This window comes from Hoplias malabaricus, chromosome X2, assembly GCF_029633855.1.
Source record: "Hoplias malabaricus isolate fHopMal1 chromosome X2, fHopMal1.hap1, whole genome shotgun sequence".
NCBI lineage: Eukaryota > Metazoa > Chordata > Actinopteri > Characiformes > Erythrinidae > Hoplias > Hoplias malabaricus.
Genome location: NC_089819.1, coordinates 29195221 through 29222217, shown reverse-complemented (window position 1 = coordinate 29222217; position 26997 = coordinate 29195221). Strand labels below are relative to the sequence as shown.

The window sequence follows — 26997 nt, the reverse complement described above, 5'->3', positions numbered from 1 at the left end:
GCTCTTGTGCAACTCTGCTGACCTCTTCCCCGTCTCACAACACGAGTCCCGGCGCCTGGAACCCAAACACACCGACCGGACAAAAGTCTGCAGACGTCTGCTCCTCCAACACCTTTTCTGTGATCGAGGGCCCTGAGTGGAGATTCATCCACTTTTCTGTGGTTAACAGCACCTGCTCTGGTGGAAAGGCTTTATTCTACGTGTTGGAGGAACATTTCTGTGAGGATTTGATGGCATTCAACTATGAGAACGACAGTGAGGTCAGGTGCTGATGTTAGAGGATTAGTTCTGGATCAGAGACACCACACTGACTCATCTCAAAGAGACTTGAACACAGGGTATGACACACTCACCCAGTCACTCACACACTCACACCTCTGGACAGTGTCACACACTCACACAGTCACTCACACACTCACACCTCTGGACAGTGTCACACACTCACCCAGTCACTCACACACACCTCTGGACAGTGTCACACACTCACCCAGTCACTCACACACTCACACCTCTGGACAGTGTCACACACTCACCCAGTCACTCACACACCCACACCTGTGGACAGTGTCACACACTCAACCAGTCACTGACACACTCACCCTGTCACTCACACACTCACCCAGTCACTCACACATTCACACCTCTGGACAGTGTCACACACTCACCCAGTCACTCACACACCCACACCTGTGGACAGTGTCACACACTCAACCAGTCACTGACACACTCACCCTGTCACTCACACACTCACCCAGTCACTCACACACCCACACCTGTGGACTGTGTCACACACTCAACCAGTCACTCACACAGTCACTCACACACTCACACCTCTGGACAGTGTCACACACTCACCCAGTCACTCACACACTCACACCTCTGGACAGTGTCAGACACTCAACCAGTCACTCACACACTCACCCAGTCACTCACACATTCACACCTCTGGACAGTGTCACACACTCACCCAGTCACTCACACACCCACACCTCTAGACAGTGTCACACACTCAACCACTCACTCACACACTCACCCTGTCACTCACACACTCACCCAGTCACTCACACACCCACACCTGTGGACTGTGTCACACACTCACCCAGTCACTCACACAGTCACTCACACACTCACACCTCTGGACAGTGTCACACACTCACCCAGTCACTCACACACTCACACCTCTGGGCAGTGTCACACACTCACCCTGTCACTCACACACTCACCCAGTCACTCACACACCCACACCTGTGGACAGTGTCACACACTCAACCAGTCACTCACACACTCCCCCTGTCACTCACACACTCACACCTCTGGACAGTGTCACGCACTCACCCAGTCACTCACACACCCACACCTCTGGACAGTGTCACACACTCACCCAGTCACCCACACACTCACACCTCTGGACAGTGTCACACACTCACCCAGTCACTCACACACTCACTCAGTCACTCATACACTCACCCCTCTGGACAGTGTCACACACTCACCCAGTCACTTACACCTCTGGACAGTGTCACACACTCACCCAGTCTCACACACACTCACCCAGTCACACACATATTCACACCTGCGGACATTGTAACACACTCACCCAGTCACTCATACACTCACCCAGTTACTCACACACTAACACATTCATGCACACACTCACCCAGACAGCCACACACTCACACCTGTGGACAGTTTCACATACTCACACCTGTGGACAGTTTCACACACTCACTCTGTCACTCACACACTCACACATCTGGACAGTGTGACAGACTCAACCAGTCACACACACCCACACCTGTGGACAGTTTCACACACTCACCCAGTCACTAACACACTCACCCAGTTACTCACACACTAACACATTCATGCACACACTCACCCAGACAGCCACACACTCACACCTGTGGACAGTTTCACACACTCACACCTGTGGACGGTTTCACACACTCACTCAGTCACTCACACACTCACCCCTGTGGACAGTTTCACACACTCACTCAGTCACTCACACACTCTACCTCAGGAGAAGCTGGAACCCAGGACCCTGCAGCTGTGACAGAGACGCTACCTGCAGTGCCCCCTGGCTGCCCCTTATTAAATCACGTGGCTAAGACGAGTGAATGCAGCACTCACCCTGGTGGCCTTGCATCACCTTGAAGACCTCGTCGTGGTGCGTGAGCCGTTCCCTGGGGTCTATGGCGAAGGGGACGACGTCGTGTTGAGTTTCCAGCAGGACGTGGACCCCCTCAATGGTGAAGTAGCAGTTGCGCTCCTCCTTGTCGTCGTGGAACAGCAGGAGCGCGTCCCCCCAGGTGAAGCGCGTGAACATGGCGTCGAAGGTCTCGGCCATCTTCAGGTAGCTGGGTGCCATGCGTGTGAGCAGGGAGTACTCGGACTCCTTGGGGAGGAAGCCGGTCGCGAGCGCCCCCGCCGACACCACGGGAATGTTCCAGTGCGAGGCCACGCGCGCCACCGACGCCGCCGCATACTCGCACACGGGACCCACCACCAGGTCCGGGCGCGCGTCCGGCGCCACGTCTACGAGCGCGAACAGCGCGTCCATGCCGCAGTTGGAGTTCTCGTAACGGAGGGTGAAGCGCGCGCGGCTGGCCGGCCCGTCGGATAGCCGTCGCCGCGCGTACTCGAGCGCGGGGGCCACGCGCGACTTCGAGAAGATGTAGGAGTCGTTGTGCGGCAGCAGCACGAGCACGTCCACGCTCACGCTCTCAGTCTCGCTCTGCGCGCGAGCTCCTTGCGGGAGCGCGAGCAGCCACGCGGAGACGCACAGGGGCACGAGACACAGCATGTTTGCGTACCGTGGACCTCCGGCTCGGGTTCCCGTAGAGACGGAGCCTGATTCGCGCGGGGGACGGACGTAACTCGTTCCCCCGGTCCACTAAGACACCTGGGTAACTCGTTCCCACAAGTTAACTCGCTTTAACTCGTCCGTTTCTCGCTCATTCAGTCAGAGCAGGTCACTCAATATCAACTCTCTCTCTCTCTCTCTCTCTCTCTGCTTTACGTGTTGTTGTGTCTTTCTTTCTCTACTTCAATCATCCATCACTTGCGCTCTCTCTCTCTCTCTCTCTCTCTCTCTCTCTCTCTCTCTCTCTCTCTCTCCTGTGTGGACTGCGCTGTTGCTGAACTCGCCCCACACGCTGCCTGCGCTCGCTCAGGAATTTTGAAGCATCCTTGTCATTATTATTCCTGCGTCATCACACCCTGGTCACGCCCCCTTCTTAAAGGCGCCTCGCAACCGCAGCCTTGGCCCCGCCCCCAAACCTAACAAGGTGCACTACTTCTGTACTACAGTCTCTTGAGGGAGTCTGGTACCGTTCGCCACTTCCAAGAACCGCCTGCTACTGCAGGAAAGATGTTGAGTGACACACAAACGGACCAATCACAAGCCTGCTATTTTGGCATGATGAGGAGGAGGAGGAGGTAGATAGCCAATCAGAACATAACTGCCAGAATCCCTCAGAGGCCAGATAAGTGCACTAAATTTATCAGACTCTCCGTTAACTTCTGAGCAGGGCGTCTGTGGCTGAGACTCGACTGGACTCCTATCGACCATAACATTGAAACCACCAGATTTTGTTTCACCAAATGGACTGTGGCCCCTCACATTTCCTCCAGTTTTGATGGAAACAAAGGATACGTCACCAGCGGGGGGCGCTGTGGGGGCTGAGGTCCAGCGTGGCTGTGTCTGAATTCAGCTCCAGAGCCAGAGATAAACAGACAGCGTCAGGACAGAGTCATGGCTAATCCACTGTTTACAGCGCGGTCAGATCACAGTGAGATATGATACACATGTGGAAATGATGCAGAGTTCGGAGGCGTCCTGAGGAGCTCGTGAACAGTGGAGAAAAGTAGCTGGCGCTCCTCGAGTCGCTCTAAACTCAGCCCTGAAGGACGTACTGTTCTTTGGTCAGAGCTAGGAGTGAACGTTTCTGGTTTGTAAACCAATTTATGTTGGTGGAAACGCTCTAAATGGTTCCAAAAGATTTGCAAATGGGATCCAAACCAGTTCGACATTGGTGGACAAGGGCTGAATAATAATAATAGTAATTACTTCAGGGCAGCACGGTGGTGCTGCAGGTAGTGTCACAGTCACACAGCTCTAGGGTTCAAGCTCCACTGACTGTCTGTGAGGAGTGTGGTGTGTTCTCCCTGTGTCTGCGTGGGTTTCCTCCGGGTGACTGTCTGTGAGGAGTGTGGTGTGTTCTCCCTGTGTCTGCGTGGGTTTCCTCCAGGTGACTGTCTGTGAGGAGTGTGGTGTGTTCTCTCTGTGTCTGCGTGGGTTTCCTCGGGTGACTGTCTGTGAGGAGTGTGGTGTGTTCTCTCTGTGTCTGTGTGGGATTTCTCCGGGTGACTGTCTGTGAGGAGTGTGGTGTGTTCTCCCTGTGTCTGCGTGGGTTTCCTCCAGGTGACTGTCTGTGAGGAGTGTGGTGTGTTCTCTCTGTGTCTGCGTGGGTTTCCTCCGGGTGACCGTCTGTGAGGAGTGTGGTGTGTTCTCCCTGTGTCTGCGTGGGTTTCCTCCAGGTGACTGTCTGTGAGGAGTGTGGTGTGTTCTCTCTGTGTCTGCGTGGGTTTCCTCGGGTGACTGTCTGTGAGGAGTGTGGTGTGTTCTCTCTGTGTCTGTGTGGGATTTCTCCGGGTGACTGTCTGTGAGGAGTGTGGTGTGTTCTCCCTGTGTCTGCGTGGGTTTCCTCCAGGTGACTGTCTGTGAGGAGTGTGGTGTGTTCTCTCTGTGTCTGCGTGGGTTTCCTCCGGGTGACCGTCTGTGAGGAGTGTGGTGTGTTCTCCCTGTGTCTGCGTGGGTTTCCTCCGGGTGCTCCGGTTTCCTCCCACGCTCCAAAAACACACGTTGGTAGGTGGATTGGAGACTTAAAAGTGTCCGTAGGTGTGAGTGTGTGAGTGAATGTGTGAGTGTGTGTTGACCTGCGCAGCACTGGCGCCCCCTCCAGGGTGTATTCCTGCCTTGTTCCTAATGGTTCCAGGTAGGCTCCGGACCCAGCGAGACCCTGAACTGGATAAGGGTTAGAGACAATGAATGAATAAATATTAGTTAGAACTCATATAGGGCCTTTCACAAATACAATCACAGAGGAGGAAAAAAAATTCTAGACACAAAGAAGGAAAGAGAGAAATTTTGAGCAGAAATTTGAAGATGAACTGAAATGAAGGGCAGGAGGACAGTTTGGGGACAGCAGCGCTGAAAAATCTACCAGCCGTTGTAGAAAGTCTAAAAGAAGGCACAGTAAGAAGTCCAGAGTTAGAAGATCTAAGACAATGAGAGGGATGATGTGAAGAAATAAGATCAGAGAGACGTGTAGGAGCCAGACGGTGTAGAGCCTTAAAGCTTAGAGCAAGACATTTGTACCTAATACAAAATACACTAGAGGAAGGCAATGCAATTGTTGAAGAACAGGAGAGATACAAGCTCTAGACTTGGTGAAAGGAAGAGCCCCAGCTGCTGAATTCTTGACGTACTGGAGACGGCTGGTCAGTTTTAATTGGTAGACCAATAAAAAAGTGAAGTACAATGATGATGTTTTAACATTTAGGCTGTAGGCCTCCTGTGATTTCCTGCACCAGGACGTTAGCAGCAACCCTTTAAACTCTGTAAGGTGTGGGCCTCTATGGACTGCACTGGTTTTCCAGCACGTCCCACAGATGCTGGATCAGACTGGAGATCTGTGGAATGTGGAGCACAAGTCAATGGCAGAACCTCTTTCTCGTGGTCCTCGGTGGATATTGAACAGTGTTTAGAGTGAGGCTGGGTGCATTATCCTGCAGAAAGAGGCTGTAAAGGTATGCACTGTTTAGGGGGGTGGTCTTTGTCAAAGTAACATCCAGATGAATGCCAGAGCCCATGATTTCCCAGCAGAACATCCACCAGAACATCACACTGCCTTCCCCGGCTGACCTTCTACCCACAGAGCGCTCTGGAGCCATTTCTTCCCTAGGTCACGTGTGTTTTGACTGTAGGAGAAGCCGCGTTCTCCCCCTGTGTAAACAGCACCTGTTCCTTTAAATGATAGTGAGCCGCTCGCTGTTCACCCCGACCCCGAGCGCACAGCAGTGAGGAGCGAGGAGCAGAAGCTCTGGTTTTTAGCCGTTTTCACTCTGTTCTCTTTCTTCTCCGTTTTTACGCAGTGCCCAAATTATGGCTTTTGAAATCTCTGCATATCTGACCTTAAAGTAACAGTATGTATGTAAAATCAAAATTATCAAAGTCATTGTGATGCTCCAATTAGCTGTAATAGGGCGAACTGAGCCTTTGTTGGTGCTACTTCAGGCTCAGCACTGCACAAACTGCACTATGTAACTGTAGCAGGAGGATAGGTAAACACCCCCCCCCCCTTTATCTCAGGACAGTGCTGTAAAAGTGAATTAACCTGCTGTTCATTGCTTTTAGAATTTCAATCATCCTCCCAAACAGGACTTTTCTGTATTCACACACACACACAGACACACACTCACTCACTACTGACTTAACCCTATCTTAGAACATGTCTTCCCCTTAAAATATAATGATGTACCAGCTGGTGGTCCCCACAACGAAGACAAGTCCCCACAATATGAGTGTGTAAACACACACACACACACTTTGTCTGCTAATTATCCTCTTCAGAAGAAAACCAGCACTTACGCTCTGCTTTCAGGAAATGTCTGTCTTGATGTGTTTCTCAGTGTGTGTCCTGAGCCCCCGGAGGCCGGATGCAGGGGGCCTACTGCGCCGAGGGGGCAACTTCAACCCAGGACCCACAGAGACATGTGACTCCCTCACTAGATTTGTCCCTGTTGTACTCTGGATGAGAAACACCTGGAAAAGATGCGCTGCCAGGTATCGAGGGCTGAAGAGAGTTGGGGAGGTGGGAGATCTAAAAAGAGAGAGAGACTCTGTTAATTGGAAAAAGCGCTGAAAGGCTGTTGGGGTTAGTTTTCATGTGTGTTTTGTGAGTGTTAATAAACAGCCAGGTGCCAGGGCCATCGTGTGTTTTAAGAGGAATGAGATAAGCTGCATTATTATTTCACACTGAAGTTGATAACATCATCAAGCTTTCATCAAAACCCCACAGCAGTGTTCTCCCCCCATTTAACAGCGTCTGTTCCTTTAAATGATAATGAACCGCTCACTGTTCACCCCGACCCCGAGCGCACAGCAGTGAGGAGCGAGGAGCAGAAGCTCTGGTTTTTAGCCGTTTTCACTCTGTTCTCTTTCTTCTCCGTTTTTACTCAGTGCTCTTATTTCTCCGCGCTCGTTGTGTCTGTTTTGCTTAGTTTAACCTCGTCTTTGCGCTCTCACATAAACACGGGTCCAGCGCTGTGATTGGACAGACTCAGACGAGGGGGCGGGGCCATTCTAAAGTCTCTGCACTTGACGGCTCGTTTTAGCCCGTGTATTTTTTACTTAGGCAGCACACAGAGAACTGACTGGTGGTCTGTGCTAATATTGGTGATGCTAATGAAACACCTACAATTGACACACACATTCATCAGGGGATGGAAACACACAGTTATTACTTTCCTAACAATTTCTTTAGGAACATATCCATCGAATGGCTGCACATTTATGACTTTTATTATGGTTTCACTTCACTGAGAATCTGCATCAGAAGCAGGAACTGCTGAGACTCTTACACAGCGGCATCTAGTGGAGGTGTAGCCACAGTACAGCAGACACACACCACTCGTATCTGTTCTTTAACTCTCCCTCACACACACACACACACACACCTGTAGACAATTTTACACATTCACCAAGTCACTCACACGGTAACTCACGCGCTCACACCTGTGGAAAATCTCACACACTCACCCGGTCACGTACACACTCACAGTTTGGACAAATTCACACATTCACCCACACTTCATTTCGAGCTGAACAGGAGGGAAAGTTCTTTTTCCGTGTTGTGAGCTTTTTAAAAGGTTGAGGTTGAAAGGACGCTCTGTGAAGGAAGAGTTAGGCTCCTCCAACTTTATACGACCACTGCGTCTGTGTCCAAGACCTCAGACACCCTGCGACAGCGCGGAGGGAGGAAACATGGCGAGGTGGATTTAGCTCGGCTCATTAAAGGTGGACTGAAAACGACTCACCCACTCCGTCGAGACCAGGCACAATATTCCATTCATGTCCTTCCTAAACAGCAGGAACGTTTTAGGGGCAATTGAGCAATTTATCTGCATATAGCCTCCGCGAACAGTGGTGGCACTATGAGCTATTATATCATTCTGGTCTGGGGAACAGAGAACTACACGCAGTTTGCTGAGAGAGGCCTTTCCTGAGTGTTATCTTTAGCCTCATTTACGTCAGTCCTCGCGAATTACTCCCAAACTGCAATTAACAGTGTTTTGAGATGTAGGTCAACCTTGAATTTCAGGCCTGTGTTACACAGGATCCTGTAAATCATGGACACGTTTCTTCAGAAATATTAGCACCTGAACTCTCCTGATTCATTCACATTCACTGATTCATCCCTTCACACAATCGGACGTGTTCATTTCCTGCCTGTCTCTCTGTAAGCCCTTACACAGCCATAACATTATGACTACCTCCTTGTTTCAACACTCACTGTCCATTCTCTCAGCTCCACTGACCACACAGGAGCACTTTGTGGTTCTACAGTCCGTCTGTGGCTCCGCATACTTTGTTAGCCCCCTTCTCAAAGTTCTTCAGTGCCGAGGACCCCTACAGGGCAGGTACGGTGCTGCAGTGGTGGCTGTGTGTTAGTGTGTATTGTGCTGGTGTAGAGTGGATCAGACACAGCAGTGCTGCTGGAGTTTTTAAAGCCTTCAGTGCCTCTGCTGGACTGGAAATTGCCCACTAAGACGACTTTGTCCTGTGTTCAATGATGAAGGACTAAAGGATGACCACCACAAACTGTGAAGGAACACATCTGCATTTACTTCTACTGTGATTTATCTGTACTTTACTCTCTGGAGGTCGACACTAGTCTCAAATGAACAGCTCTTCTCTTTATGCATAAATATTCTGTTTATCTATCATCGCTGTCCACTGAAAAACACGTCTCCATGTTTGTGGATGTTATTTTACTACATACTTTAAACACTGCTGCTGTCCGTCACACTGTAGGAAGAATTCCATGACGAATGAACCAATGGAAATGTTCCCAAATTACTTAGAACTTGGAATAAAATCATTTTACATTGACTTCTATTGAAAGTCTACTGAAATCTATCTGTCTGTGTATCCACACTTTTTCCTCTAAACAGAGGTTGTTAGGACTGACCAATCTAAATGACCCCCTGCCCTTAAAGCTCCAAACCTATTGTGGCCGTAATCTATCAGATCCTCACAGCGGTTCTCCATCAGGGAGTGTAAATTCATCCCTGTTGATGAAGCCAGCCCTGGTGGTGATGTAGTGTATACTCCTGTGAGGGAGAAGCTGAACTCGGCTGTGGCCCACATTGTGTCGAAGCCTCTGACCTGCTGCTGACCTGAGTGTTCCAGGTGTGTTCCTGATGCCACCTGCTGGTCGCTTCCATGAAACACACTCTGAGAGATGAGCTGTTGTACAGTGAAGCCATAAGAGTCTCTCACAGATCCTGTGATTCTGGGGAAGCTTCAGACTTGAGGTTAAATGTTTATTTATGGTGTGGCATCGTGGTACTGTAGATGGTGAACGGGTGAGTGTGTGACACTGTCCATAGGTGTGTGTGTGTGTGTGTGTGTGTGTGTGTGTGTGTGAGTGACTGGGTGAGTGTGTGACACTGTCCACAGGTGTGTGTGTGTGAGTGACTGGGTGAGTGTGTGATACTGTCCACAGGTGTGTGTGTGTGTGTGTGTGTGTGTGTGTGTGTGTGTGAGTGACTGGGTGAGTGTGTGACACTGTCCACAGGTGTGTGTGTGTGTGCGTGTGTGTGTGTGTGACTGACTGGGTGAGTGTGTGACACTGTCCACAGGCGTGAGTGTGTGAGTGACTGTGTGAGTGTGTGACACTGTCCACAGGCGTGAGTGTGTGAGTGACTGTGTGAGTGTGTGACACTGTCAACAAGTGTGAGTGTGTGAGTGACTGTGTGAGTGTGTGACACTGTCCACAAGTGTGAGTGTGTAAGTGACTGGGTGAGAGTGTGAAACTGTCCACAGGTGTGAGTGTGTGTGAGTGACTGGGTGAGTGTGTGACACTGTCCACAGGCATGTGTGTGTGTTGTGGTTGTCATTTACCCTGTGTTTCATAATAATACCCCAATAAAAAAATAAAAAAAATAAAGTTATAATTTCTGGAAAAAGGGTGACCATAAAGGAGCACATATTAGACTCTACACCAGCACAACACACACTAACACACCACCACCACGTCAGTGTCACTGCAGCGCTGAGAATGATCAACCACCACATCTCACCTGCTCTGTGGGGGTCCTGAGCGCTGATAAAGGGCTGTGGTGTGTGTAATGTGTATCGTAGCATTGTTTTACGAGGGCGAGTCAACGAACGTGCTGCACTCAGAATCGACGTGGGGTCTCATTTATTATCATACGCTTAATTCCAGTCCTGTTAACCCGAGCTGACTAATGTTTTTAGACAAAAGCTGTTTCCATTTCTGCAGGCGGATCAATATCCCTGATCAATATTGATTTCCTCATCTGCTGTCCTTTTCCTTTCCTCCGTCAATTGCTCCTCCCTTGGCTGAGCACTCTATCTTCTGGCCTGAGTGAATAGGTTGATATCCTCCATCAAAAACACATCCACCAGTTTTCTAGCAGAGCTGCAGATTTAAAGGCACCGTATATGATTCTGGAGAACTAAGTCCCACCTAATGCTTGTGTTCATTCAAACGTGCAGCATCTTTTAAGGTGGAACGATGTGTTTGACCAAGAAGCCGATTGAATCTTGTTGGTGTCTGAGGTGTAAGTTTTTGTTCAGTGTTTGAATTATCACAGAAATTTGAGCGGTTTAGTTTTGTAGCACGTTTACACTGTGTTTACTTTCATTTACTGTCTACCGAAATTTAAGTCATTTCCACCTTAAATAATGTCACTGTATCAGCAAAAAAAGTCAGTGTTACCCACCTATGCACCAGGACTAGAGCAACATCCTCTTCCATTTTCAAGCTTTTCAAGGTTCTGAGGTCTCTCCACCAAACAAACACATCCAGATTCTATTTCTTCAGACCATCTTCACACTTCATTCATTATCTGTAACCCTTATCCAATTCAGGGTCGCGGTGGGTCCAGAGCCTACCTGGAATCATTGGGCGCAAGGCGGGAATACACCCTGGAGGGGGCGCCAGTCCTTCACAGGGCAACACGCACACTCACACATTCACTCACAGACACTTTTTGAGTCGCCAATCCACCTGCAACGTGTGTTTTTAGACTGTGGGAGGAAACCGGAGCACCCAGAGGAAACCCACGCGGACACGGGGAGAACACACCAACTCCTCACAGACAGTCACCCGGAGCGGGAATCGAACCCACAACCTCCAGGCCCCTGGAGCTGTGTGACTGCGACACCTACCTGCTGCGCCACCGTGCCGCTGATCTTCACACTTCAGACCAAGCTATTACTTTATGTCCCTTTAACAGAGCCAGGGCTGTGTACAACCAACAGACGTTTTTCTAGAGCACAAACAGAGCCAAGAGCAAATGGTGAGGGAACATTCTTTGAATTTTATATAAAAAAAAAGGTGCATTGGATTAAAATTGTGTACATCACCTTTAAGCAGCTGGAAGAGTGTATCGCCAAACGTTTGTGAACACCAGCCCATCCAACATTTCTTCTGAAAGCGAAAGGCATTAACATAAAAAGACTAAACATAGGCGTGCCTTTAATGTCTTGTACGACTCAAAATAAAACTGTACCTCCGCATTTAAAGTAGCAAGAAACACCCTCACACACGCACTGGTGTGTTCTCTCTGTGTCTGCGTGGGTTTCTTCCGGGTGACTGTCTGTGAGGAGTGTGGTGTGTTCTCCCTGTGTCTGCGTGGGTTTCCTCCGGGTCACTGTCTGTGAGAAGTGTGGTGTGTTCTCCCTGTGTCTGCGTGGGTTTCCTCCGGGTCACTGTCTGTGAGGAGTGTGGTGTGTTCTCCCTGTGTCTGCGTGGGTTTCCTCCGGGTGACTGTCTGTGAGGAGTGTGGTATGTTCTCCCTGTGTCTGCGTGGGTTTCCTCCGGGTGACTGTCTGTGAGGAGTGTGGTGTGTTCTACCTGTGTCTGCGTGGGTTTTCTCCGGGTGACTGTCTGTGAGGAGTGTAGTGTGTTCTCCCTGTGTCTGCGTGGGTTTCCTCCGGGTGACTGTCTGTGAGGAGTGTGGTGTGTTCTACCTGTGTCTGCGTGGGTTTTCTCCGGGTGACTGTCTGTGAGGAGTGTAGTGTGTTCTCCCTGTGTCTGCGTGGGTTTCCTCCGGGTGACTGTCTGTGAGGAGTGTGGTGTGTTCTCCCTGTGTCTGCGTGGGTTTCCTCCGGGTGACTGTCTGTGAGGAGTGTGGTGTGTTCTCCCTGTGTCTGCGTGGGTTTTCTCCGGGTGACTGTCTGTGAGGAGTGTGGTGTGTTCTCCCTGTGTCTGTGTGGGTTTCCTCCGGGTGACTGTCTGTGAGGAGTGTGGTGTGTTCTCCCTGTGTCTGCGTGGGTTTCCTCCGGGTGACTGTCTGTGAGGAGTGTGGTGTGTTCTCCCTGTGTCTGCGTGGGTTTCCTCCGGGTGGCAAAATTGGAGATCCAATGGTTTTGCCCAAGTACTTCTCACTCTGTAGAACCAGAAATCCACTGGGTGAAGTCAGATCACATCCAGCTCCTTCTTCATGGGTGTTTGGAGTTAGGGTTAGGGTAAGGGTAAGGTTTAGGTCGTACTGGAAAGAGCCGGTTGTAATCCAATGAAAACACAATGAGGGAGGAGTTGGATCACACCCAACCTCTCCCTGTGGATTTCTGGTTCTGCATTTTAGCACTTTTCCATTCATAGTTCAATTTACTAACGTTTCCTTTATTGGGTTGATTTGTTATCCTTTATAAATAAGATTAGTAAACAAATGTATTCCAGCACAGTCTCAACATTTTCAGCATTTAATCATTTTATATCAGGCTTATACTCATTCTTATAGTTGTTGGTAATATTTGTATTTGTTTGTTTGAGTCTTGGTGTCTCAGTGAATTTAAAATCTCCTTTAAAAAAGGAGTTATGGTCCACTAGTAGTGGATGGGAGTGGACCGATAAATGCTCGCTGTCTGGGTTTGTACACTGAAATAAAACTATGCAGTGTGTGTGTGGTTTGTTACAGGACTGAGCAAAGACTCTTTATGACTTTTATCCTCACCGTAAAGTGAACTAAATAAAAGAAAAATTGTATTATTTCAGCCATTCAACACTAGCCAAGCACTGCATGTAATGACTAGGAACAATAGGTGGCGCTCTTGGAGCATTAAACATTACACCTTCATTTTGCCAGTGACTGTGTGTCTTTTATTACTTTAGGATTTTGGCTGCTGTTGTGTATGAGCTGCAGTATGAAATATTCCATTGCACACAGTTGTGTGTCAGCTGATGTGACAGATATGGGCAGTTTGCATTCTCTGCCGACACAAAACTATAGCATTGCATTAGTGGCAGTTTGAAAAGAAGCAGTTGACTGGCCTCATGCGTTTTAGAGGAAACATAAGATACTCATCGCTCTCTTGAGGCCCGTGGTACGGAGTGATATTGGGGGAGATCCTGTGACATGGACATTATAGAGGACTAATTACAAGTAAAACTTGAACTAAATAATTAATCGATAAATAAATATGTTTCAATTCCTTAGAAACCAATCTGATTGAGGTTGGACATATTTCAGGGATCATAAATATTTAGAAACCACAGTTTAGATGCATTTTGTGCTGATCACACATTGATATCCAGTCACTTCAACCTAATCACAGCGTCAAAACCTTAGCCCCACGGACACATCTGTGTGTAATTGATAAGGAACTGAATAATAGCCTAAGGTAGCTCTTGTGATTTTAGACCACATACTAAAGCAAGAGTGATTTTAGTTTGGAAAATAATTTCTATAACAAAATCTGTTTGACAGAGTGAAGTTTCAAATGTCAGGAGTTTCCAATTGTAGACTGAATTATCAAAAAACAAAAAAATGTCGTAAACAGTTTTAAAATGGAACTTTAAAATAGTTGCTACCAATCAGAGGCAGCCGGAGCTGTGCTGTGTACACTCTCTGACTCTCTGCCTCCATGCGTTGGTACGTGTTTACCACTGAATATAGACTTTATGAATTATTTCAAGACAACAAATGTGTTAAGGGATTTTTACTTATTTGCTGCCTGTCTGTTTCTGCCTATCATCACTCTAATTCATATCTAATATTACAGCAAGACTGTAATCACATGAGCGTGGCTGCGAAATCCTCACAGCTCATATCTGATCTCTGGGATGGTGATTAATTCGCTTCCCTAAATTACCCCAGGCTCTGAAATGGCTTCATAATTACAAATCTGCTGTAATTGAAAGGCACACAGCAATTATACACTCTGTAAATAGTAGGGTGTATTCAAAGAAAGCCACTGCTCATTGTGATTTCATATTTCAGCAAGTTGTCCACTTCCCAAGCAGAGACGCACGTAAAGACCTCCACTACATATTTAAGCACTTCTCTTGGGACTGTTCATTAATTATTACAAAACATGACAAATCACGGCTGAGCAGTAGAAGAACCACGTATGAAAACTTTCAGAGACACAGCTTAAGCTTGAAATGACATTGTTTGATCCCCTCTGTTTAAAATAAAACAGTTGTTTTAAGCTTTTCTCTTTTATTATTCTGTATTTTTCTGTTTAATAACATGTCCGTGTTTACCTCCACTGCTAGGACCGGACAAACAAGCGGTGCTGAAAATGGACATGGCTGATATGTGGTTCTTAGTTGCAAGGGTTCAGTAAAAGTAATAAGAAACAGCAGACAAGCTTTGTGTTATTATATTTTAATCTTAGGATTTGACGTAGTTTGCTGGTTGAAAAATACGTCTTATTACTCTACAGACCACACTCTCAAACTAAAAGAAATATTCTCTAAAGTCTACATCAAGCAAAAAGACTCAGGACTCAGGAGTTTATTTATCATGATGTTTATTGTCTGTGCAGGAATTCTCAGTTACACTGCTCAAGGAAACTCTTATTGCTGCTGTCCAATGAAAATCCCTCTTATCTTTCAATGGAAGCCAAATTTAAAAAGATTTTATTCCAAGTCATTTTGGAGCATCTTTATTGGTCCATTCATTATGAAAATTTCACACAGTGTGAAGGACGAATTACATTTAAAAACGTAGTAAACGAAACATCCACAAAAATGGAGAGATGTCATTCCTTTCTTGAGTTATTCTGTATTATTCTGTTATGGCCAAGAAATTAATAAATAGGAAAATATTAAAAAGGAGAAACAGAAAAATGAGAGAAGCAAATGAATGAATGTATCATGTACGGTGTGCAGTGAAGACACTGAAGTGTGCATTATGAAACATGTAGGGTTCTCCTGAAATGACTAAGAGCTTTTAACCACAAAAAACAAAAGTCCAGAGTAAGGTGTCATATACATAGAGTGCATGATACAGTCCAGGGTTCTCTCTCTCTCTCTCTTTCTCTCTCTCTATGTGTGTGTGTGTGTATGTGTGTATGTGTGTGTGTGTGTGTGTGTGTGTGTGTGCTGGAGCTTATCACAGACAGTCCCTGTGCCAAAGCTATTTCTGAACCTTGTTGTTCTTGAATTCACACCCTGATGCAAGGACTGTGCAGAAGCTCACATCTTTCAAATGTTTGTGGAATTCAGGAAACGTCTGAATATGGCGGGTTTAATGCTAGATCACCTGAAACCCCTTTTAAAATAACAACAGTGCAGAGTCTTTTTTGATGTAAACAATAAAACATGAGATATTCAATGATATATATGACTTTTAATATGACACCTGCTCATTCAGCATTTCTTCTGAATAGAAGTGTAAAGAAATAATGTGTACATTTGCTTCAGCATCAGCTCCCACTTGTCTTGGAAGGCTTTATAATAGATGTTAAAAATGTAAAATGTAAGTTCACAGCATTGCCACCTCCTGTTTGGGAAGCTGATATAGACATTAATGATATAATAATCAATATTATAATTGTACAGTACATATTTTTAAGAATACCTGTGCTGAATTAGCAAAGTTTCAATGTGATTTGTATTTCTTTTGCATGGTTTATTGCACTGTACACCCGTGCTGTAAATTTAATAAGTCTGGATCTGTGTTGTGAGTGGTGTAGACTATATACAGTGTGTGTAAGTCTGGATCTGTGTTGTGAGTAGTGTAGACTGTATATACAGTGTGTGTAAGTCTGCATCTGTGTTGTGAGTGGTATACACGGTATATACAGTGTATGTGAGTCTGGAGCAGTGTTGTGGGTGGTGTAGACTGTATATACAGTGTGTGTAAGTCTGGATCTGTGTTGTGAGTGGTGTAGACTGTATATACAGTGTGTGTAAGTCTGGATCTGTGTTGTGAGTGGTGTAGACTGTATATACAGTCTGTGTAAGTCTGGAGCTGTGTTGTGAGTGGTGTAGACTGTATATACAGTGTGTGTAAGTCTGGATCTGTGTTGTGGGTGGTGTAGACTGTATATACAGTGTGTGTAAGTCTGGAGCTGTGTTGTTAGTGGTGTAGACTGTATATACAGTGTGTGTAAGTCTGGAGCTGTATTGTGAGTGGTGTAGACTGTATATACAGTGTGTGTAAGTCTGGAGCTGTATTGTGAGTGGTGTAGACTGTATATACAGTGTGTGTAAGTCTGGATCTGTGTTGTGAGTGGTGTAGACTGTATATACAGTGTGTGTAAGTCTGGATCTGTGTTGTGAGTGGTGTAGACTGTATATACAGTGTGTGTAAGTCTGGAGCTGTGTTGTGAGTGGTGTAGACTGCATATACAGTGTGTGTAAGTCTAGAGCTGTGTTGTGAGTGGTGTAGACTGTATATAAAGTGTGTGTAAGTCTGGGTCTGTGTTGTGAGTGGTGTAGACTGTATATACAGTGTGTGTAAGTCTGGATCTGTGTTGTGAGTGGTGTAGACTGTATATACAGTGTGTGTAAGTCTGGATCTGTGTTGTGAGTGGTGTAGACTGTATATACAGTGTGTGTAAGTCTGGATCTGTGTTGTGGGTGGTGTAGACTGTATATACAGCGTGTGTAAGTCTGGAGCTGTGTTGTGGGTGGTGTATACTGTATATACAGTGTGTGTAAGTCTGGATCTGTGTTGTGAGTGGTGTAGACTGTATATACAGTGTGTGTAAGTCTGGAGCTGTGTTGTGAGTGGTGTAGACTGTATATACAGTGTGTGTAAGTCTGGATCTGTGTTGTGGGTGATGTAGACTGTATATACAGTGTGTGTAAGTCTGGAGCTGTGTTGTGGGTGGTGTAGACTGTATATACAGTGTGTGTAAGTCTGGAGCTGTGTTGTGGGTGGTGTATACTGTATATACAGTGTGTGTAAGTCTGGATCTGTGTTGTGAGTGGTGTATACTGTATATACAGTGCGTGTAAATCTGGAGCTGTGTTGTGAGTGGTGTAGACTGTATATACAGTCTGTGTACGTCTGGATCTGTGTTGTGAGTGGTGTAGACTGTATATACAGTGTGTGTAAGTCTGGATCTGTGTTGTGGGTGGTGTAGACTGTATATACAGTGTGTGTAAGTCTGGATCTGTGTTGTGGGTGGTGTATACTGTATATACAGTGTGTGTAAGTCTGGATCTGTGTTGTGAGTGGTGTAGACTGTATATACAGTGCGTGTAAGTCTGGAGCTGTGTTGTGAGTGGTGTAGACTGTATATACAGTCTGTGTACGTCTGGATCTGTGTTGTGAGTGATGTAGACTGTATATACAGTGTGTGTAAGTCTGGAGCTGTGTTGTGAGTGGTGTAGACTGTATATACAGTGTGTGTAAGTCTGGAGCTGTATTGTGAATGGTGTAGACTGTATATACAGTGTGTGTAAGTCTGGAGCTGTGTTGTGAGTGGTGTAGACTGTATATACAGTGTGTGTAAGTCTGGATCTGTGTTGTGAGTGGTGTAGACTGTATATACAGTGTGTGTAAGTCTGGAGCTGTGTTGTGAGTGGTGTAGACTGCATATACAGTGTGTGTAAGTCTAGAGCTGTGTTGTGAGTGGTGTAGACTGTATATAAAGTCTGTGTACGTCTGGATCTGTGTTGTGAGTGGTGTAGACTGTATATACAGTGTGTGTAAGTCTGGATCTGTGTTGTGAGTGGTGTAGACTGTATATGCAGTGTGTGTAAGTCTGGATCTGTGTTGTGGGTGGTGTAGACTGTATATACAGTGCGTGTAAGTCTGGAGCTTTGTTGTGAGTGGTGTAGACTGTATATACAGTCTGTGTAAGTCTGGATCTGTGTTGTGAGTGGTGTAGACTGTATATACAGTGTGTGTAAGTCTGGAGCTTTGTTGTGAGTGGTGTAGACTGTATATACAGTCTGTGTAAGTCTGGATCTGTGTTGTGAGTGGTGTAGACTGTATATACAGTCTGTGTAAGTCTGGATCTGTGTTGTGAGTGGTGTAGACTGTATATACAGTGCGTGTAAGTCTGGAGCTTTGTTGTGAGTGGTGTAGACTGTATATACAGTGTGTGTAAGTCTGGATCTGTGTTGTGAGTGGTGTATACTGTATATACAGTGTGTGTAAGTCTGGATCTGTGTTGTGAGTGGTGTAGACTGTATATACAGTGTGTGTAAGTCTGGATCTGTGTTGTGAGTGGTGTAGACTGTATATACAGTGTGTGTAAGTCTGGAGCTGTGTTGTGAGTGGTGTAGACTGTATATACAGTGTGTGTAAGTCTGGAGCTGTGTTGTGAGTGGTGTAGACTGTATATACAGTGTATGCTAAGCACTGTGAGCTGAGTAGAGCAGAGGAGACCCTGCCCTCGCTGTTTATCGCCTCATTGACGCGCTGAAGCGAATGGGAGCAAGAGGCTTGTCTCTCGCCTCCAGAGGTCATTCCGCCCACAGCTGCCACTTGTTGCCAAAAAAATCCGCGCACTCGCCGCGAAAACACACCTATATATAATTTTATTTATATTTCCACTTCTCTTTTTAATTTTTCAAAGCTGAATTTAATCGCAGTTCGTCACGTCCATGTTGAGACGGGAATCCATCGCTTTTTGACTTCTGTCCGAAAGAAGGGATCTTTTTTTTTCCTTTTTTATTTTTTCGTAAAACAGATTAATTGCCTTTGACGGGAAAAGCATGGTGGACAACGCGAGCATAGCAACTAAATCTGCACTGGTAAGAACCAACTTTATAAGGCTGAAAGTCTTATTGGTGAAGAACGGTGTGTTTTATCCTCGTCTTTAAACTTTTCATCCGCACGTGTTGAGTGTTTTCAGTTGTGAAAGGACACCACTTGAAAAAGTGTTCAATTCACACGCTTCAAGTGTTGTACAGCCGTTTCAGACGGTTTTAATGGTCTTACATTAACTTACAGGATGTTTAAGCGAATATGTACACGTCTAAACGAGTTTAAATCAACGAATAACTTACTTTATCTTAATTTACCGTTACAATAGATGGAGAATAAGTTGCTCTCTACTGATCACTCTAGCAGCAATAAGCACTTTACATTACTTTTTACACGTTTTAAAGGGTGATATCTCAGTAGTTAAAGCGTGTCCCCGCGTTTCTGACCGTTAACGTGAACTATCCTCAACCACAACAAAACCACACTATACGGTTTCCAACTGATTTAAGTCACATATTACTCATTCTGAACATTATTCGCAGTGTGTGTCGACGTTTTACGTGAATACGTTTAAACAAGGCGTAAAAACAGACGCTTGTTGAGTTAATGTTCTTGTTTTAACTGTGACTCAACCCAACTCAATTTTTTGACGGTTATTTTTCTGCTCGCGCGCGCATGCCTTTAACCTGTAATTGTTTAAAACTCTGCTCTCTGATATAAAACTAACGCCCCGGTCTTTTATATTTTCTCTTTTTTTCTCCAGCAAGCGTCCTTTTCCTCCGCGGACAGCCTCCCGCTGCTAATCCAGTCTTCGGGCGCCTCTCACGGCCACTTTCCGAGCGCTTCACCCCAGCAGCAGCAGCAGCCCCACGGTGGTGGTATGAAACTGGAGGCGGTTATGGAGAACCTTCAGCGGCAGCAGGCGGCGAGACTAGCCCTGGAGGAGAAGCTCCGGCAAGCGGAGAGAGACAGCGGCTTCAGGGCGGCGGTGGAGAGCCACATCCATCAGCAGCAGGCGCTCGCCTTCCGCCGGTACCACGCTTCCGTCCGAGCCGCGGAGAGGCACCGAGCCAGCGGTGGAGCTCAGCGCTCCGACACGGACGAGGACCAGGACCCGGAGGACTTGGAGAACGGCGGCCAAGAGGAAGACGACGACGACGACGACCTCGGGGAAGGCGACAGCGCCAACGACGCTGATTTAGACGAAGAAATTGAAGGAGTGGACAGTGTCCTGGCGCATTATCCGCCTCGCCACAGCCTCCCGTCCCCGAAAAGCGCTCTCTCTCTCGCCCGAGTCCCGCAGCCTCCGTACGTCACCGCGCCCCGGCAGCCCACCTCTCCAAGCGGCCTCACCACCCACACCCACCCGCAGCAACAGCAGCACGAGTGGACCTACGAGGAGCAGTTCAAGCAGGTAAGCACCACAAACTGAGACTCAGAAGTAAGGAAAAGTAGGATGAGGGGCTCTTGGGTTGCGTTTAACATACAATTTCATTCTCCAACAAGAGTGGACACGGATGCTTTTCCAGGTTAGCCGGATACATGACATTTAAACAAACTTCTTTTCACTTCTGCTGCATTGTTTGGAGGCTAGTGATGCACAGACTTGCAGGGACAAAAAACCCCAGAAATAATGGAGAGGATCCAGTTATTTAGAACCCCAGAAACTTGCCTGTGCTGTAAAAAGCCATGGCACTTGGTCAGAAACACTGCTTTCCTCTATGACCATAATCACACTAACACTTTCCATAAACAGAGGATATACAGGTAGATATCAGGTAATAGGGGACGCTTGAGGAAACCTGCGCATTCCAGTTTCAACCCATGCATGCTGCTGCCTTCTCTGTAAACGGCCAACTCGGCCTGTACATGCACGAGGCTCTCTGTGAGAGTAGGTTGCCCTCGGTTGTCTTGTAAAAACATGGCTTAAAGAGATGAGGACGACCGTGAGGGTAAATTCAGGAATTGTGCAACACACAGTAGTAGAGTCCCAAATGCTGCCTTTAATCCACTTCTGCAGAGAGAGCGGTCATTTCCATAAGCAGTGTATACCCAGGTATTACTGGACATCAGGGGGCAGGGGGTCCTTGAGACCCAACTTCACCTTCTATAAACACAGTAATGTCCTAAACAAGAGTCAGAAATGCTATCTTTGTCCACGTCTATAGCGACAGATAGCTTAAATATAGCATCGTCAAAGTATTATAAGACATCAGGTAATGAGAAGAGGCTTTCATCCACAAGCACAAGACCAGCCAACCAAGTGGCATCAGGTATTTAAGACGTATGAGAAATAGCCCAGATATAGCACTCCCAGATAATGAAGGACACAGAGTAGAGCACACTATGGCATGTGTAGTTGGGATGTCTGTGTTTATTCACTGATCCAGAGACAGGGACGGTTTGGGATAAACAGGGGGAGAAATGATGGAGCATTAAGTAACAGAGAAAGCTTGGCCTAGTCCTTTATTTGATACGCGAGAGTCCGAAGACAGGTAAAGCGCAGGGACGGGTAACATGAGACCCTTTAATGATCTGGGGCCCATTTTCTATTCCCTCAATTCTCAGCCCTTTTCTGTTTGAAGGTTCTCTTTCTCTCTGCTGCAAAACATACAGTAAACTCCCACCCAACTCCCAAATAACACCAGACCCAGAGAAACACAGAAATAACGTTTAAAATTCGTGGAGTAGATCACTTTGGGGACAGCCAGTAAATGTATAATGTATAAATAATACCCCTTTTAATGTGGAGGAAAATACATACGGGATGGACATCTCAAATTGGACTCATGTGCTTTACTTTAATGGAGCAAGGCTGATCCTATAATAAACAAGTTATTTAAATAAATGCAGCATGCATCTTTCCTTTTTTTGCCGGCACATTAAAGTCTAGTTTATTTAACTGACTCTTACTGGTATCTTTACTTCTCAAATGAGCAGCCGTACGACGTGTCTGTCTCTTATTAACTGGTTCCTGTCCCTGTTCCTTACTAACTTACATAAACCCCCCCTCTGTCCTTTATCCCTTAGCCTTGAATTCAAGACACAGGAAACACCTCAGCCTTATTGAAGCTATGGACGTTGGGTTTATTTGGTGTATGCTGTACGCCTTAGACACGTCTCTGCATCTTTCTTTAGCCGCCTCACTCTTAGGAATGTTACCCAGGACACGCTCGACGTGGTGAAAGTGCTACAGCTGAAAACTATAGCATTGTTTCCGTGCGAGGCTCGCACAGCTCTCTTTATTGTGACTTTAACGCGCTTGAAATATACCTCAGCCGACAAACAGAAAGACGGAACATTTCCAGAATGTCACCGCACACTGGATCTACACGGAATAAAGTTAAATAGAAATGAAACCTCTGTCAGTGGTTGAGCTATTTCCACTGCGGAGGAACGTCCGATCTGAGAAACCCGAGGTAACTGTTACGTGGGACATGGCGGTAATGGCACAGCAGAGTTATGCACTTCAGTAGTGTTGGCATAGTGCTCCTGTAATCTCCCCCAGAAGATAGCTCAAGTGTATTCTCTGAGGATAATTTAGACTGATATAATGAGCTCTGAGCTCTTAAGCTAACACAGATCTATACAGAGTGGGCCTGGATGGACTTTTCATTCTTTATTTATGACAGATCATTCAGAGCCATGGCTAAATGAGATATGTACATTAGGGGGCTGCATTAGTGAATGCGCCGGTGTAATTTAAGGCGTGGAAATGCAATTCAAACAAGGGCTCGGGCCTTAATTGAGGCTCATAAAATGGAACAGGATGATAGAGGAGCCTTCTCTTTGATTCGCACATGAAGCCAACTCTCAGAGGAAAGTGGACAGCGGAGCCTCGTCTATTTACTCATTGAAGTAATGTATTAAAAACACAGGCAAAATGTTAACTACATAGGTATAATTTAACTTTAATCTCAAAACATGTCTAATCCGTCAGAACCAGGAGGAACTGAGGGACAGGGTTTTACATCGTAGTAGTGGGAGATCAGTGAAAGCCTGTTAACAAATGACAAAAAACTTAACAAAAAAGAAGACAGACGGCTGTTGCACAGAAGTGAAGTGGCATGGCCTCGTCTAATCAGCCTTAAGATATTTCCACAAATCAAGTCACACACAGGAACAATGAAAGGATGCTGCTGGCATTTGGCAGACTCCCTGGAGCCAGTATACTGCCTGTTTTGGACATTGCAAAAGAAAAGCACATTTAAAGGCTATAAATGCCTCTCTGAAATAAGAACAAGATGTGGCTTGAGGGGGGCTTTGGTGGGACACACTGCTCTGGACACTGCAGTCTCATCTTTGCGTTCGTGACGGTGAATATCTGTGTTTTTAGATCTGAAGGGTTCAGCTGCTGTTTCACAATTGCGTGAGATTTTAACTCTGTTTTTCTAATTAGTGAGTAACAAACACACATTATTCCTTTGCTCCCTTGTGTCTACATTCAGACTGTGTTACTGCTGTAGAGTGGTGCTGTGTACATTTTATTCCAATTCTTAATCTTCACAGTCCAAACAAAATAGTAACTTCACAGGAGGAGGGAAAAACCTTTAACTGTCAGTGGAAGTCAGTGTAAAAAGGTTTAATTCAGAGTCGTTTTGGAGCGTTTCGTCATGAAGTTCTCACACAGTGTGAAGGACAGTTGCTGTGTTCAGACGACGTAGTAAACTAAACATCCTCAAACATGGAGATATGTGTTTTCCTTAGGCCAAGTGGTATGTGTACATCTTAAACAATGTTTACCTCAGATATTGCCAAACAAAACAGAAAGGAAAAAAGAGAAAGTGTGAGGTGACGCGGGGGAAAATAAGTGAGAAGTTTGTGTGTAGTTTTGGCAGCAGCACAGAAAACTAGACCCGGTGGCATTCCAGTCTGGCTCCCGCCCAAAAACGCTGGGATCTCCCTCTCTGGCAGCACGTGTGTGTGTGTGTGTGTGTGTGTGTGTGTGTGTGTCGGCTCGCAGCCAAGCCATTACGAAACAAGAGCAAACTGCATACTTCAACACAATCCAGCCATACAAACGTGCACGAGTGTGTCCGCAAAGAGCCTCGTCCCCTGACACACTTTCCTCTTTAGTCTCAGGCTTTGGGAGGACACTGATGGCTAGGTTTCTTTAAGGATCACACTGTTCAGGTTTTGACTTAAACTCTGTGGTTTTATCATTAAATGAAAACAATGCCGTGTTGATTTGCCTTGACCCTGATGCATGTGTGAAAAATAAATCATTTAATTGTGAATTAAACATGTAGTGTCACTGCAGTCTGCTGCAGGTTTAAATAACACCCAGAAGGTCAGTGTGTGTTGGTGTATACTGCATTATCTGTGCATCTTAGTCTCATTGCATTATTCTGGAAGCCTTTAAAACCAGGTAAAATCGTCCAATCAGAGCCTAAATCTGGAGAGGAATGTGTACTTTTTCCCCTCAGTGAAGCAGACTAGCGTTTAACGGCTCAGTCCGGTCTGAACATTGGGTTTGATCCTCCTGCTGCTCCTGTCGTCCCAATGCCATGTTTTACAAACATGAAAAACTATCAGAATGGCTTTTCCCCCATAACCCAGTCTCTCTGTGGGCTGTGGAGGGGGCTGGGAGGAGGCGGAGGGAGGGGTGGAGGGGCAGGGAGCGTCGGTGTATGGTTTCACTACAGAAGCCTGCAGAGAGGAGGTTTGTGTTTCCCTCTTTTGTTTGCTTTGCTAGATCAGGGCTAATGGCTGGCTTCTTGACTCCGAAAGTGTTAACTCTGAAACGAGGGCAGCGCTTGTGCTAGGATTAACGAGGCTGTGCATGGGTTTTCTCCCAGGAGTAGAGTGAATTAATGAAGTATATGGGACATTGTGTATGTATATAACATATATAATATATATTAATAAATATTACTGCTGTCCAATAAGAACAGGAATAGCAAGTTTACTGCAGAAGGAAAAGACCTTGATTCTTTCAACTGAAGTCAATGTAGAGGCCAAAAAAAAATCTACAAAAATGAGAATTGTTGATAGTGGCGATATATAAACGTATGTTTGTAGATGAGTTGATATCTGATCCGAATCATCAAACGAATAATATATATTTACATTTTTTTATCTGGTTTGAAAACTCTTTGTTTTCACTTGACCTTTCCTTCTCCTGCGCAGGAGGATTATTTTATAATTCACCGAACTGTCCCAGATATAAACATTTTATTAAATAAATATTTTCCTAAAATATAAACACCATGGCTATTTTTATAACACACTGATCCCTCTCCTCTGTTATATATTCAACACGTAACCGCACACCAGATTACTCAGTACAGCAGCAGCCAGCAGTGACCTCACTCACACTGTGAGGAACTGGAGGTGAAGCTAAACATCTTCTGGACAAAAAGGGAAATGAGGCAATTGTGAAATCGCTGAAAGGAAGACAGAGTTCCTCCTCGGCCAGGAAGACCAACACGGGCTTTGTGATCAATTATGCCGTGTTATTGGGCTGGGGCTTGATGATACACTCTTCTTTGTTTTGATGAAGGAACATGAGTGAAAACAGAAGGCAGAGATGTGGTTTGTTTCCTTGACTCAAGAATCATGAATGAAATCAGAGCTGAATCAAAGGCAGCAGCATCCAATTTTTGACGTGACATTAAAGGGTTAAACGACCCGTCCATGACTGCTCTCAAGTAACACGCCTTGTGCCAATTTACACCCATTAATATCTTGATAAAGTACCCGCTGGCTGCCTTGGGCTTAGACACACACACACACACAAAGCTCAGCGTCAATACTAGAAATTCCTTCTTTTTTTATGGCGCTCCCCTCCACCCCGTGGTAGCCCCTCCTGGACGATTGTGGAGCTAAGGCTGTACCTTTTGAGTCCGGAGATCCATTAAGTCACTCAGCATGGAGCCTCTGTCAAGCTGAAACACATGCATGGAGCAGAAGCCTCCATATGGCGAGAAGGTGGTGATATTTTTTTCACCCTGCAGCAGTAGCGCTTTGGTATGAGCCACAGTTTCCCCCAACAGCTGTGGCAGTGCATTTTTGAATGTGTGCCATCACTAGAAATATTTAAAGGTACATATTTTGGAAAAATCCCTTGTTCATAGCAAGCTCACATTAGTATAGGAATCTAGAGCCCACCAATCCACACACTGTAAAATTAAACAACTCAGTCACTGTATAGTGTGGGCTGCGTAAGTCTAAAAACTAACTTTGTGTTGCTTTTTAAAGCAACAATATGTAGTATTTTTTACCTTAAAATTATTCATTCATTCATTATCTGTAACCCTTATCCAGTACAGGGGCGCGGTGGGTCCAGAGCCAACCTGGAATCATTGGGCGCAAGGCAGGAATACACCCTGGAGGGGGCGCCAGTCCTTCACAGGGCAACACACACACTCACACATTCACTCACACACTCACACTTACGGACAATTTTGAGTCGCCAATCCACCTACCAACATGTTTTTTTGGACTGTGGGAGGAAACCGGAGCACCCGGAGGAAACCCACACGGACACGGGGAGAACACACCAACTCCTCACAGACCTTAAAATTACAGCTTCAAAATCATTATGATGCTCCACTGGTGAAACTGCACTATGTAACTGAAGGAGGAGGGTAGCCCCGCCCCTTCCTCTCTTATCCCTTGATTTTTACGGCATGATGCTTTAAAAAGTAATTACACTCTGCAACTGGAGGGACAGCCTAGTGTGGCTTTAAGCACTGTCCCTGCCTTCTTGTCTGATTCTGTCCAATCACAGAGCTGGACCCACATTTATGTGAGAGCACAAATACGAGCGCGGAGAAATAA

At 46.1% G+C, this 26997-nt stretch overlaps 2 protein-coding genes across 5 annotated transcripts in view; one reads left to right on the top strand and one right to left on the bottom strand.

Moving 5' to 3' along the window:
* The window catches only part of LOC136677437 (atrial natriuretic peptide receptor 3-like), a 40134-nt gene extending 36993 nt beyond the window's left edge, over nt 1-3141 (bottom strand). For both annotated transcript variants that reach the window (XM_066654956.1, XM_066654957.1), the window contains exon 1: nt 2134-3141. In XM_066654956.1, coding sequence (XP_066511053.1) covers nt 2134-2806 — 673 coding nt within the window. In that variant the 5' untranslated portion in view covers nt 2807-3141. The remainder of the gene's footprint in view (nt 1-2133) is intronic.
* Nucleotides 3142-19155: 16014 nt separating this feature from the next.
* Nucleotides 19156-26997, top strand: part of LOC136676788 (AT-rich interactive domain-containing protein 3A-like) — a 94209-nt gene continuing 86367 nt past the window's right edge. For all 3 annotated transcript variants that reach the window (XR_010796319.1, XM_066654007.1, XM_066654006.1), the window contains exons 1-2: nt 19156-19262; nt 19979-20629. Coding sequence is in view for 2 of the 3 variants with exons in the window: in XM_066654007.1 (XP_066510104.1) it covers nt 19224-19262; nt 19979-20629 (690 nt within the window). In the remaining variant the exon portion in view is untranslated. The remainder of the gene's footprint in view (nt 19263-19978; nt 20630-26997) is intronic.